Raw genomic sequence first — 14,372 nt, forward strand, 5'->3', positions numbered from 1 at the left:
CTGCATATTTATACCTGAGAATGCTTTGACGCGTTTCCATAACGCATGCCTAAGGGAACGTCTGCCAATTCCACAAATTTACTGCGTTAAACGTAGCCTATAATTTGTATTATTTAAAATTACTTTTCAAATTCCAAAGCTTGTAGAAGGTTCCTATTGGCAATGCTGATCTGGTAGCCTTGAGTAAATCAATTTATCTAAGTAAATGATTCATAAAACTCATCAGTTGAGCCTATGTTTAGGCTACTTTCTTCACTGACACAGAAAATGAAAAGACTAACAGTCAAAGTTTAGCTTTAGGAAGGGAAGAAATATGGCAGGATAAGGAGACTGAGAGAAAAGAAAGATTAAGATGAGAGAGCTGGTATTGACAAATATTCTAATGCCGACTGTCATGGTTTTAAAGTTATTTATTATCCATTTTTTTGGCCTTCAAAAGTCTTAAATTGCACATATGCAGGTCAGAGAAATCAACATTTTCTCGGGGGAGCATGCCCCCGAACCCCCCTAAATACCTCATATTTAAATGCACATGGCTGTAGGGGGGCAATGTGGGCTGATGTGGCTACAGTGCCAGGGCTCAATCTTTGTCCCAGTGTTCAGCAATTTTAACATAGTATCGGCATCATATCAGTGTTGATGGACCAAAATAAAACCATTAAAATATCAAGTAAATAAGTATTGTGATACTTGGTGCCACAGTGACACTCTTGTCCCCAAAAGTAATGCTATACCACGATACTCAATATGTTGTCCCACGGTGAGTCATTTTTCCCTGTAGCACCTACACAAAATTTGACGGTTCCCCCACCTACCAAATCCCACTTTAACCACTGCCTACGGGTACAAATAAAGGAACCTGAACCTGAACCTGATAGTGGACAAAAATGTCTGTGTCAAAAAATTGTCATGAAAATTTGAAGCTTGGGAGCTCAGACCTAAGTTTGGTCTCATTTTAAAGAATTTTAAAAACAATTAATAAGTAAATACAAAAAAAAGTTATAGGTTCAAGTTTATGAAACATATTTCTGAACATTATTTTATATAAAATATATATTTTATGAAACAAGTTGAATTCTAAAAAATCAAAATTTGAGGTTGATATCTCAAAAAATTTGCTTTCGGTAAGATTTTGTTTGGGCTCAGGACAGATTTTCCCCATTGGATGCCAGCAAAACTCCACTGGTGCACACAGTGATTGGATTTTTTATTTGCAGTTCAGTTTTTCTCTCTCACGATTACAAACACACACACATGCACACACACACACACACACACACACATTTTTTTTTTATAACACACATACCAACCACACTCTGACATCCATACCAACACACCCACACAATTATCATTGCATAATTTATCCAATTGGCTCTATAATATGCCGAATCAGAAAACAGGAATAAAGCGAGTATTTGCTTTATAGACCAAACCTGAAAAAATGGCACCATCTGGTAAAATTTTTTAAAAATTAAAATGTTTGAGCCTTGCCAACAGAATGAAAGCCTCTTAACAAAGATTGCATCATTTTATAGTTAAAGGTGCAATGTGTAAAAATTGAGTATCTATTAAAAGAAATGCAATATGACATCCATAACTCTGTGTTCAGTGGTGTATAAAGAACTTACTTAATAAACCGTAATATTTTATTACCTTAGAATGAGGCATTTATATTTACATAGGCGCGGGAATCCCCTTCTATGAAGGTCGACATATTGTGACGTCATGTTTCTACCGTAGCCGACAGCGAACAAACAGTGTTACAGAGCGCGTTTCGTCACTACCTTGAAAGAGAAGTCGCAGAAAGCTAGAAGCTAGCCATAAACACCGTGAGTAGTGACTTTTCCCTTGTCAGTGGTGTAAAATATGTAGTTGAATTGTTTCATGTAACTTAATTCTTCTCCCTCGCTGTGTTATGGCTTTGCTATGTGGGGATAAATGTGCTGGTTACGTTCGTGAGACAGCTGATTAGTACTCTTGTCATTGACCGTAAAACAGTTACAGGAATCACCAACCCGTCGATCTCGGAAGCATTTTAAGTCGATCGAGTTTCCAAAATCAGAGAAAAAAAGCCTATTGTGTGTAGTAAATGGTGTCTAGGGGATGCGGAGGCGCGCGCGCTGTTACAATCACGTTATTTTTCACGCACGCACCTTTGGGCTCATGCGGACGCGTCCAGTATAAACAAGGCTTAACGCTTTAACCAGCTCAGCCACAGTAACAGCTCATAATAGCCAGCTAAACTTTTACCACCCTGTTAGAAAAAATATATAGTTGCATAGTTTCATGTGGTTCTTCTCCCTCGCTGTATTATGGGTTTGCTATGTGGGGAGAAATGTGCTGGTTACGTTCGTGAGACAATCAACTAATTACTATTATTATATTACGTATTAAGACCCTTGATCCTCACCTGACTATGGCTTTGTAAACTTTATCCATGATGTGATTTATAATGGACTGTGGTACAGAAACTTGGTTTACTCTGGCTATTCTCTGCCGTCTCAGACGACGATGTTTGTCCCGTTTTAGCCACCGTAGCTTCTTCGAAAGGGAGGGGTGAGCGGTGGGCTGAGCCCTTAGTGTAAACTCGCAACCGAACCGCTAGATGTCGCTAAAAGTCACACACTGCACCTTTAAATGGCCCTGGGATTAAAAATTGCATTTAATCCACTTTAATCCACTAAATTTAGGTCTGTGCTCCCAAGCTTCAAATTTTCATGAAAATTTTTTGACACAGACATTTTTGTCCACTATCAGCTTCAGGTTCAGGTTCCTTTATTTGTACCCGTAGGCAGTGGTTAAAGTGGATTAAAAATTGAATTTTTAATGGGTTTCAATGGGGACATTTTTGTCCAAAAGGTGCTGAGAGGGAGTATATTGTGTACCTAGTGCAAAAAAGATTTTATTTTAAGGAAATGGGGGTAAAATTGTACAATTCCAATAAAAATACACACCTGTGCCACAATTCCTGCAGTTAGCATTAACACAGGTGAAGTGATTAACACAGGTAAAGTGATAATAAAAGTAAAAAAAAACTGAAAAAGACAAAAATGTCCATAAGGTGCACAAGGACAATACTTTTTTTTTTTTGCCTTATTTTGATGCTTGTTTTGTCTTGTTTTCAATCATTTTAAGTTATCTTTAAGGCCCCTTTAAGCCCCAGAACATTTCTGAGTCTCCCACTGATCTGGATTTTAGCATTTACTAAATATATTACAGGTTTTGCAGAAACAATCATGACTAAAGGAAGCTAAATGCATATTCTTTTGTCTTCTCCATAACAGAAGGAAGAAAACGGGAAGATCGTGAACAACCTGACACCTTCCCAGACCAACTTTGAGCAACCAGGACTCGGGCCGGGACAGGAATACGAAGTCACTTTGTCCGTCATAAAGAACCGCACCAGAGGACCCGAAATAAGCTCGACTGTAGTTACAAGTAATGCGCCTTCTCTAAAGCAAACCTCTTGTTTATTGTCTGTGTCATGATCCCGTTTCAATATTGAAGTAAATGTTGAAGGCGCCGCTTTTGATCTGTGCTGTAATTGACTGGAGAGCTTGGCTTAATCTACATCTGGGAAACGGCTCTAAAGTGTCGGAGGTCAAAGGTGAAACTAGCTCAGCAGTAAAGAATTTGAAGCCCTGCTGTTTGGAAAGGCCAAGAAGAATAGAGGCCATCATTTAACCCAATGAAACATCTAGCGTGGGCTGGCCAGCAGAGCTTTAACAGGCCAATTCTGTGCTCGACTGTGAGAAATTTGGAAGATCCATGTGTCTAGGTTGACATTTACAGCCTTTGCACACATGCAATCCATGATAATTGCCAATAAGGCGTGTTTTGGTTTCAAAAGGCCCCTGATTTCTGACAGTAGTTAGTGTAGTTCCCCATTTTACTGCCTGTAAAATACTCAAAATTCTCTGGAGATATCTGTCATGGTGAGGTCAAACTATTTAGGGTGAAATGTGCTTTTCAGTGCATATTTACTGCATGAAAGAATTTTGTAGGTATTGACAAGTTTATAGTCTAGATTATTCATTTGAATTAACCCTTAACACGACATATTAAACTGCAGTGTGCAAGTTGTCCTGCAGTATTTGATTTGATTCCTCAAATCGTGTGTCTTTCTGTGGGAGAGGTGTATTTTCAAATCATATAAATAAATACATAAATACATAACACTTTGATAATTGACAATTAACTGGCACAGGACTGCAAACACAAGTGCCGCATCTGAAATGATATACTCTCTTGAGCAGGTACTTATTTTGAATAAATAATTACTTCATGGCCGCTAAAAAAAAAAAAGTTCTAGTATGAGTATGAATGTAATCTGGATGTACTACATCTGCAATGTTGTTATTGTCATGTGACCTACCAGCGTCAGTTACGTCGCTTCACTGCCATTCATAAATCCTCTCCCGTGGCCTCATGGGATTGAAAAGTGTCAATCTTATGCACACCTCTGAATCTCGCTGGAAGTAGAAGGTCATCCGAGGACTTTTTGCCTACTCTTTTATGAGTACTATGAATTCGAACACACTACTTTTGTCACATACGTTTTTTCGCCTACTATTTAGTAGGGGAGTATGCGATTTCGGATGCAGATATTGAAAATAAATAGAGCACCAAACATGGCAGGTGACGAGGGAGGACAGGTGGAGCAAATGACCAATAATCAGATAAAAAGAAGGCCATGGTGAAGACAAAAGACAGGAGAGCACATGACACATAGAAACATACATAACAAGCCATGTGCTCACACCAAACAACACAAAAACACGAGCACAATCACAAGCCATGTGCTCAAACAAAACATGAACATGCAGCTAAAGAGAACTCAAAACATGAAACCAAACGACCGATAAAACCAGCCATGATATACAGAACATGACAACACAAAACTTGTGTTGAAAAAGAAAAACAGACGCTCACAAAACACATGAACACACAACCTGAGACAATATTATTTGAACTGAATATAATTGTAAGTATAACCACATATCCCTCCTTTTGCTGAAGGAATCGATTCTCCAGGACAGGTTGATGTTATCGATGTGACTGACAGGTCAGCAGTGATCTCCTGGTCCAGGCCTGTGTCTCAGGTGGACGGGTTCAGGGTTTCGTACGGGCCGAGCACAGACCCGTTAGTCCATCGTGATGTCGACCTCTCGGCCAAAGACACGCAGTACAGCCTGGAAGACCTGAAACCCAACACTGAGTACAGAGTTTCTCTCAGCTCTACAAGGGGAGATTTGACCAGCGAGCCCATCTCTGAACGCTTCACCACAGGTAGGATCATTCTACAAACGAAAAATTTAGCTTATCAGGAGTTTGTCACTTAACTCAGCCAAGCCAATGTTTTACTGATGCTGGGATGGATTTCTGTGTGTCCCAGGCCTGGATGCCCCCAGTAACCTTAAAGCTGTTGATCAGACTGACAACAGCATCACAGTGGAATGGAAAAACAGCCGCTCATCCATCGACGGATACCGTATCAAGTACGGACCGATCGCAGGAGGTGCTCATGGTGAAGACATGTTCCCTAGAAGAGCAGGAGACACGACATGGGCCACAATTACAGGTAAAAATTATACTTCTGTTATTGAGAACTGCATTTTATTTACTAGTTGCATTGCAAAAAATTATTCTTAATCAGTATTTTTGTCATTTTGTTCCAGTGCAAATATCTAAACATTCATAAATCAAGATACATTTACTTAAGAAGCAAAATAACGGAAGGTATTAAATCTTGTTTTCTAAAAAAATAAATACATTTGTGACTGTATTTGACGAATGTCTGTCAATAGAGTAAGAAAAATAAACTTAATTCGAAGGGGAAACAAGATAGTCTCTTTCCCGATTGGCAGATATTTTGTCAGAAACTCACTTAATTTTGATCAATTTGTCAGAAAACGAGACTTAATATCTTAAGTCATTTTCCCCCTAATTTATTTAATTTCTATACATTTGAAATGGAAAACAAGATAAAAAATTCCAAGCAAGCAAATATGTTTTAGCAGTGTGTTGATTGTGATTTTGTAATTTAGTCTGGGGAAAAAAAGGCAAAAACATGGCAACACAAACATTAAAATACACAATAAGAAAGTATTGCCACAAGACACAAACAATTTATGTTTTAACTTGAAACTAGAGTTGTAAAATAAAAAAGGTCATGTCAGTTATATCCAATAACGTCTGCCGTGATTTTTCCACAATATGCACTAATAAAAGAGAAGGATCATCCCAAAAAAGAATGTATTAAAAATGTTTCATCCAAAAACATATTAAAGAAAGAATAAAGAGTGCTTTAACAAAAATAGAAACTGCACATTTCTGTTTGTAAACCCACACTGTATTTATCACAGATGCAACTTGTTTCGAACTCCTGGAAAGAGCACTTTGTTTTCTGATGTGCAGACTACTAAGTGCTTAAACATGGAGCATTGTATAAAATCGAAAGGATAATTTGAAGAAACTCGCATAAAGAAGTGAAAATGCTCACATAGAGTTGTCATAACTCAGAATTTCCCCCCGTTCCCTGCTTGAAAATGCATCAGTTTAGAGTTTCATCTTCTGGATTAATGGATTGTGTGTGCCGTAGGCCTGAAGCCTGGAACGGAGTACGGCATTGGAGTCACAGCCGTTCAGAATGAGAGAGAGAGTGAGCCGGCCACCACCAATGCACTGACCGGTGAGATCTCTTCTCTTTATATGAGCGACAGACACTACTGTTCAAAGCTTTAAGATCAATATTATTGTTGTTTGTTTATTTGAAAGATATTGATACTTTCATCCTGCAAGGGGGCTTTAAATTGATCAAAAGTGACAGTTAAAGGATTAGTTCACCTCAAAATGAAAATTTCCTAATGTACTCACTCCAATGCCATCCAAGATGTCCATGTCTTTCTTTCCTCAGTGGAAGAGAAAATAAGTTTTTTGAGGAAAATATTTCTGGATTTTTCTACGAATAATGGACTTCAATGGCAACCAGCGTTTTGAAGTCCAAATGAATGCAGTTTCAAAGGTCTTTGAAGTGCTTGAAAATGCTGTGCACGATCGCAGCTGAGGAGGGGGGTCTTATCTAGCGAAACGATAGGTCATTTAAAAAAAAAATATATATACTTTTTAACTACAATTGTTCGGATTGAGCTGATCTGCAACACGCCGGGAACTACGTCATCACGTTGAAAGGTCACCGTGCGAAGGAGGATAGTTCAAATTGTATTGTATGTTGAATGACATATTTATGTTTTTGTGTCATATTATTGTTTAAAATGGTCCTTACGTGTGCGTATCCTGGGTGTTTAATCAACTGCATTGATTTGGACTTCAAAACGCTGGTTGCCATTTAAGTCCATTATTCGAAGAAAAATCCAGAAATGTTAACTCAAAAAAAATATTTTCTCTTCCACTGAGGAAAGAAAGACATGGATATCTTGGATGGCATTGGGATGAGTAAATTATAAGGAAATTTTAATTTTGAGGTGAACTAAACAACGTATAATGTTACGAAAGATTTATATTTCAGATAAATGCTGTTATTTTTAACTTTCTATTCATCAGAGGATCCTGAAAAAAATGTTTCACGGTGTCAGCTTTGCAATTATGATGATAATAATAATAAATGTTTCTTGAGCAGCAAATCATCCTATTAAAATGATTTCTGAAGGATCATATGACACTGAAGACTGGAGTAATGGTCCTAAAAAATTCACCTTTGCATCACACAAATAAATTACATTTTAAAATATATTCATATAGAAAACAGTTACTTTGAATATTAATAATATTTCACAATTATTGACAGTATTTTTGATCAAAGAAATGCAGCCTCTCTGAGCATACGAATCTTCTTTCAAAAACAGTAGTTTACATTACACTTTGTTAAAATACATGCTGTTTATAAAGAAGGGATACACCAAGAACATGAATATAATTGTACCCAAAAAATGTTATTATGTTATCATTTACGTATGTCTTCTTTTCAAACCAGTATGACTTTCATCCATAGATCATGTTTTACACTACTGTATAGTGAACGTAGTGACCAAAAGCTACTACTACTTTTATAGTGTGTGATTTTTTTCATTATATGGAACACAAACAAAGATTCTCCCAAAAAAACTAAAACAAAAAGACTCACAGATTGGGAATGGCATGACATGAGTAGATGCTGACAGACTAGTCTTTATCTCTTCAGCCTCTTGATTCCATTCTCTTGAATGACGATGAATCTTCTGTGCTGTGTTTTGAATCTCCACCCACACAGATCTGGATCCTCCACGAGACCTGGAAGTGAGGGACTCCACTGAAACCACTCTGGAACTGGTCTGGAAGAGACCCCGGGCCAAGATCTCCACCTACAGGCTAGCGTTTGTGTCTGCCGACGGGCGACGGGAAGAGCTGGTGGTGCCTGCTACTGCAAGCACACTCACGCTGACCGGCCTGACTCCTGGCATGCGCTACACCGCCACCCTCGTAGCAGAACACGCACAGAGAAGAAGTGCTCCAGCCACTGTAACCGCATCCACAGGTGAGGGCTTCCTTACTGTAGTTAACTTTTGCAACATCATAATGCCATTGTTCTGTTTGCAGGTGTGGACAAGAGATTGTGAAGATGATCATGACTAACTTTATATGCATGTTTTTCCCCCAAAACATTTGTTTATCAGTTTTAGGCATGAAACATTCAGTACTCTATAATTTTTGAAGCATTTCAAAATGTGTCAATGCAATTCATACCGCAATGCAATTATCAACATTGCAAGGATTGCTTTAGCATGCATTAATGGTTTCCTTTTGCTGTCATTTTTCTCTACTTGGTAGGCAAGATATCTAAAGTTAAGAGCATGTTTATCCACCTTATTTTTAATGTAAGAGCAGATGCGGGTGCAAGGCTTTCCATGTCAGCCACTTCCAGTTATTTTAGCTGTACAAAACAATCTGCTTGATATTGCAAACTGATATTATTTAAATGATTCATTTAGCAGATGCTTTTATATAAAGCAACTTACAAACGAGGAGTACACACAATTAATATTATTTAACTATAACCAATAATGAAGCAAAACATTAAATCGCACATTCCAGTCATTTATTGTTTTTTTTTATTTCAGTTATTTCTATAGCTCTTTATACAATACAGATTGTTTCAAATCAGCTTCACAGGGATAAACAGGAAAATAATGATTCAATGATGCAAACAGAATTAAATTCTGCTGTAAAGACAATAGTGTCATTATTCAGCTCACGTCAGTTCAGTGTTGATTCAGTTGAATAAGTGTGTAAAGTTATTCAATTACGAAATGAGTTCAATTCACCTATAAGCAGCTCTACAGAAGACAAAAGAGTTGTCATTCACTTTGAGCCAGTAATTCAGTTCACATTCACTGAAAATAGCTTACCTCTGCATTGAAAAATAAGGTGGATAGAATCATAACACACTTTATCGTCATCACCAGTGCAGAGAAACGGTGTGTGTTAAGTAGATTCAACAGATCTGCATACTGTGTCCAAACCAGCTGCAACACCAGTAAATCTGTAAATCTGAGTTTTTGAATACGCCCAAACAAAAATCTCTCTCCACACAACTGTGTATTAAATATGAACAGATTATTTGCGATTATGATCAGCATTTTTCACTCTCAGGAAACGTATTGTGTTGCACCTGGTAAGGGAACAGTGTGAGGGCTTTTTGCTAGCATTAATTTGACTTATCTGTCTAGATGATAGTCAATCATATTTGGTCTTGAATGAAGGGATTTGCACGTGTGATCATGTTATTGTCATGAGGTTTCATCCGTTGTTGCCCAGTTTCAAATGTTTTTGTCTTTTTCTTGTAGCATCTTTCACTTTTTATCTAGCGAACACATTTCCTGAGCTCGGCTCAGCCAAAGGCACCGACGACAATGTCATTAGCTTTGTGCCTCTCGAGAACTCAGAGAGCCCGTTCTCTGGGAGTGGATACGAGGATCCCACCGGCACCTTGACCGTGTCCAATGTCACATCCGATGGATTTGATCTTTCGTGGGGGTCAAATATACTCATTGGCTATGATAGTTACACTGTAGAGCTTAAAGATTTCTCAGGGAAATGGAACAAGGAGGTTCATCTCAATGGGGAGGTGAATGGCACTAAAATCCGAGGTCTAAGGGCTTCCACTGAGTACCAAGTAAGGCTTTATGGAATATCCAATAACCAAAGATCGTCACTACTAGAAGCAATAGCAGTTACAGGTATAAACTATCTTTGGGTTTCAAGTCATCTGTTTGATTTTTCGTACCATTGCTACTTTAAGAAATTATTGGTTTCATAGGTTTACGAGTGGAATGACACATTTTGCATGAAATATGATATGCAACTGCTCCCATACATCAAATGGTAGAGCAAAAAACATGCATGATGATGATGCATCAGGATATGGATGCTTATTTGGGCTGGGTGATACAGCAAAAAAAGAAAAAAAGTATATATATATATATATATATATATATATTAGGGATGGCCCGATACCATTTTTTTCAAACCGATACGAGTACGAGTATTTACATTTGTGTACTTGCCGATATCGAGTACCGATACCGATATTTCTACCGCAAAAGTAACTATAGGCTCCCAAAAAAGAAGACAGAAGACTATTTTAGAACACAGGTTAGAAGACTGTTTTTATTTTCTTCTCTGCTTGTTTTAACAAGTCTAAAAATAAATAATAATGAGTAAAATAATAAATGTAATAACACACAAACCACTTTTAATTTAACATAAAAGCAAGCAGTTACTGCGTGCATGGTCTGACATTACTGAATGCGCCCAAAGTGCGCTCCCTTAATAGTCTAATTCCTAAAAAGCTGACAGTTCATCGCGATCTCACACATCTGTTATTATCAATGAAGCTGACTGCACAATGAATCTTTCATAATATCCACACTTTGTTTGTTATAATTAGAGGATTTGCCAGCATACAGAATTCAGCACTGAACAAAAAAGTTTTGAGCAGTGAGGGGAGACTATCTTAAATGCTTCTGATTGGCCATTGCGTTCAAGAAATCAACACACATGTCTGTGATTGGCTACATCGCTCAACACTGCAAACATGTTATGAATTGAAACTCTGGCCTGTAAATCGTTTCTATTTTGTTTTAGTTGTTCTTCTTGCTTTTCTGCAACAGATGAATGAAAATCTATTAGTTTTAATATGTTGTATTCATAGATATTTCTAGTTTGCGGGAGTCCCGCGAATCGTTTTATTCTCCCGGAACCCGCACACACAGAGTTAGTGCATTACCGCCCGCGCCCGCGCTCGCGCTCGGCCATCAGATCTAGTGCCGCGCCGCACTCTTTTGCGTATGGAGTGCACGTCCCTATGCCTCAGTTCACCTCGACAAAGCACTCGCGGCGGCCAGTTTTGTTTCGCAAAATGTACGTGGTATCGGGGCGTGGTATCGGCGAATTTTTATGAGTACGAGTACGAGTATATGAGGACAGTATCGACCCGATGCCAGTATCGGTATCGGGCCATCCCTAATATATATATATATATATATATATATACACTTTTTATATTTTTCACTCGTTTTACTCTTTTCAATATTTATCTCAATATTTAATTTTGACCATTTCATTTTTTATAAGAGGAGCTATTATTTTAAGAAGAATTGAAGCCAATTCAGGTTATTTAATGCAATAAATATTTGTTGTATTAAAAAAATTTTTTGCTAAGTGAAGACAAGGGAAAATGTCACACTTATGTATTATTTATTTAATATAATATAATAATTATAATTATTGTAATAATTGTTTATTGAATATTAAAATTTACCAAACATTTGCTGTTTAAAAATTACATAAATGCAGAGAATTCCATGACCTCCATGAGTCATGCTGCCAGCAAATAATTATTCAGGCACAGAACTCTAACTCCTATTTTTGGTTTTTCAGATATATATTGCAAATATTCAGTATATCACCCAGCCTTAGTTTGTAAATTACAAGAATATCCTCAAATCTCAGTGGAGAAAATAGTTAATGCTCATTACAAACTAAACGGTGTGGTGAAAAAAGAGAATGCATGAGAAAACTGATTAGTAGAATATTGTTTAACTTGTTAGAGTTAACAACTTATTGAGTTCATGCATGCCGTTTCCTGAAAACATCCCGAGGTCTGCATGGATTGTCCATCAGTCTGAAGTGTCCCATGTACTTCCACTCTGGTGGACTACTTGGAAACTTCAGCAATTAATGGCTCATCATAGCCATTAATTCCAGATGTTTTCATAAACATGCATGCAGATTTGGTAACTGGTAACATCATTTGCATGTGAATTAAGTTTTACCGCATGCAGTGTGTCTCAAATCTCAGTGCACATTGAGAAAGTGAGGGGGGGGGGGGGTATATGTTTTGAATTTATAATATATATATGAATGAAAATGCTTTTTATGGTCTTTTTTATGGTTCTATGGTTAAATATAATAACCCTGACATATGCACGTGGATGAAATACCACATGTTAAAGTGTTGAAACTATTTAATGAATACAGCCTCATGGCATTCCAGTCAGAATATGATTGACCATCATAATGTTCATTCAAAAAGAATTATAAAATGTACTTTTGAGATTTCAGTAGAAATTATTGTACAACTATTAATGGAGCAAATCAAAGAACCACTTCCCAGGATAAACGGGAGATTAATGGTATGTTTAAAATGAATATAGTCATATTTTAAAGGGGCCATGACAATTATTTTTATATGTTCCTTGAGGTTGACTTATAATGTATAAAAAAACAAAACAAATATATATGTAGAAAAACTAATATTTTCAACCTTCATTCTTGACCCTCTGTCTGAAATTACCAGTTTTAACTTGGATTAATGAATTGATTAAATGACTACTTAGTTTAGAATGAGGAGGACTTTTTAATAAGCTTCGGAAGTTTCAGGATGTTTTAATGGTACAAAGACCTCTTATATGTCAAAAGATCAAAGCAAATTTGATTTCTCTTGTCATGGCCCATTTAATTGTGCACTTAGTCAATGACTTTTTAACCTCTTGTTTTCACAGGAAAAGCACTTCTAATTCTGTCCCGTCTTAAATCTCTGACCTTAAATACACTGAATGTACTTTCCTCTAGCACAGTCTACCTCTCCTGATGTTGTTGCTTTGACCGTCAAAACTGTTTCAACAATGCTACCAAGCCTCCATAAGGAGGTTCAACCAGCAGTCTCTACCTCCACTTTTTTAACAGAAGATTTTAAAGCTGAAGCCTCAAGTGATGAACTCGAGGGCCCAAGTCAAGGGCCTCCAAGTGACCTAAAAGTCACAGATGTGAGCAGAAATAGTTTGAGGCTATCTTGGTCAGCTCCAGAAGGAGCCTTCGATAGCTTCAGCGTTGAGCTGAACTCAATGTCGAATAAGTCTAAAGAGCGCATTATTGACGTATCTGGAGAAGCCAGGCAGGTCCATGCTGATGGGCTGACCGCTGGCGTGCATTATGAGATTACTTTATATGGGATGAAGGAGGGCGAAAAATCTCAACCAGTCAATGTTCACGTCAAGACAGGTACATGGACATCATCTTCAGAAACCACAGCCATCTGTCATCCGCCATCACAGTACTACTGATGTCATTTATCTTAGGAGCATTTCTGCAGGCGTGTGATGGCTTGTGAAAGAAATTAGGTTTTGCACGAGTGTTTAGTTCAAACCCAAATCCTGCAAGCGACGTTCTGTGCATGTTAAGTATTTAGTTGTACAATACCATTCAAAAGTTCAAAAGAAATGATGTTAATGAAATTATAATAAATTTAAGAAATGTATGCTTTTATTCAGCAAGAAAGCATTATACTTTATCAGTGTTATTTTATTATCATTGATATACTGTTATAGTTCGTTTTGGTAACACTTTACAATAAGGTTTCATTAGTTAACTACTTTAGCTAATATGAACTAAGAATAAACAATACTTAGTTCCTTTTATTAGCATTTATCAATCATAGTTCATGTTAATTTCAATGTTTACTTATACAATGTTAAAATCAAAAGGTGCATTTGTTTACATTAGTTAATGCACTGTGAACTAACATGACCTAATGTGAACTAACATTAACAAAGATTAATACATACTGTATCAAATATAATGCTCATTCGTTGTTAGTTCGTTGTTTACAAATGAGAACTTATTGTAGTGTTACTGTTTTTTATATATGCATTTGAATTTTAGTATCACTCTTTCCACAAAAATATTAAGCAGCACAACACTGATAATAATCAGATATGTTTCTTGAGCAGCAAATCATCATATTAGAATGATTTCTGAAGGATCATGTGAGACTGAAGACTGGAGTAATGATGCTGAAAATTCAGCTTTGATCA

At 37.1% G+C, this 14,372-nt stretch overlaps 1 protein-coding gene across 3 annotated transcripts in view; it reads left to right on the forward strand.

Moving 5' to 3' along the window:
• The window catches only part of tnca (tenascin Ca), a 61,334-nt gene that overhangs the window by 23,720 nt on the left and 23,242 nt on the right, over positions 1-14,372 (forward strand). For 2 of the 3 annotated variants that reach the window (XM_077241786.1, XM_077241787.1), the window contains exons 6-10: positions 3,285-3,438; positions 5,020-5,289; positions 5,396-5,581; positions 6,602-6,691; positions 8,270-8,533. In XM_077241786.1, the coding sequence (XP_077097901.1) occupies positions 3,285-3,438; positions 5,020-5,289; positions 5,396-5,581; positions 6,602-6,691; positions 8,270-8,533 (964 nt within the window). Of the gene's footprint in view, positions 1-3,284; positions 3,439-5,019; positions 5,290-5,395; positions 5,582-6,601; positions 6,692-8,269; positions 8,534-9,842; positions 10,236-13,131; positions 13,561-14,372 lie in introns of all 3 variants that reach the window. The other variant, XM_077241785.1, reaches the window with a different exon arrangement.

The sequence above is a fragment of the Siphateles boraxobius genome, unplaced genomic scaffold (assembly GCF_051911475.1).
Source record: "Siphateles boraxobius isolate OS27281-9 unplaced genomic scaffold, OSU_SipBor_1 24, whole genome shotgun sequence".
Classification (NCBI taxonomy): Eukaryota; Metazoa; Chordata; class Actinopteri; order Cypriniformes; family Leuciscidae; genus Siphateles; species Siphateles boraxobius.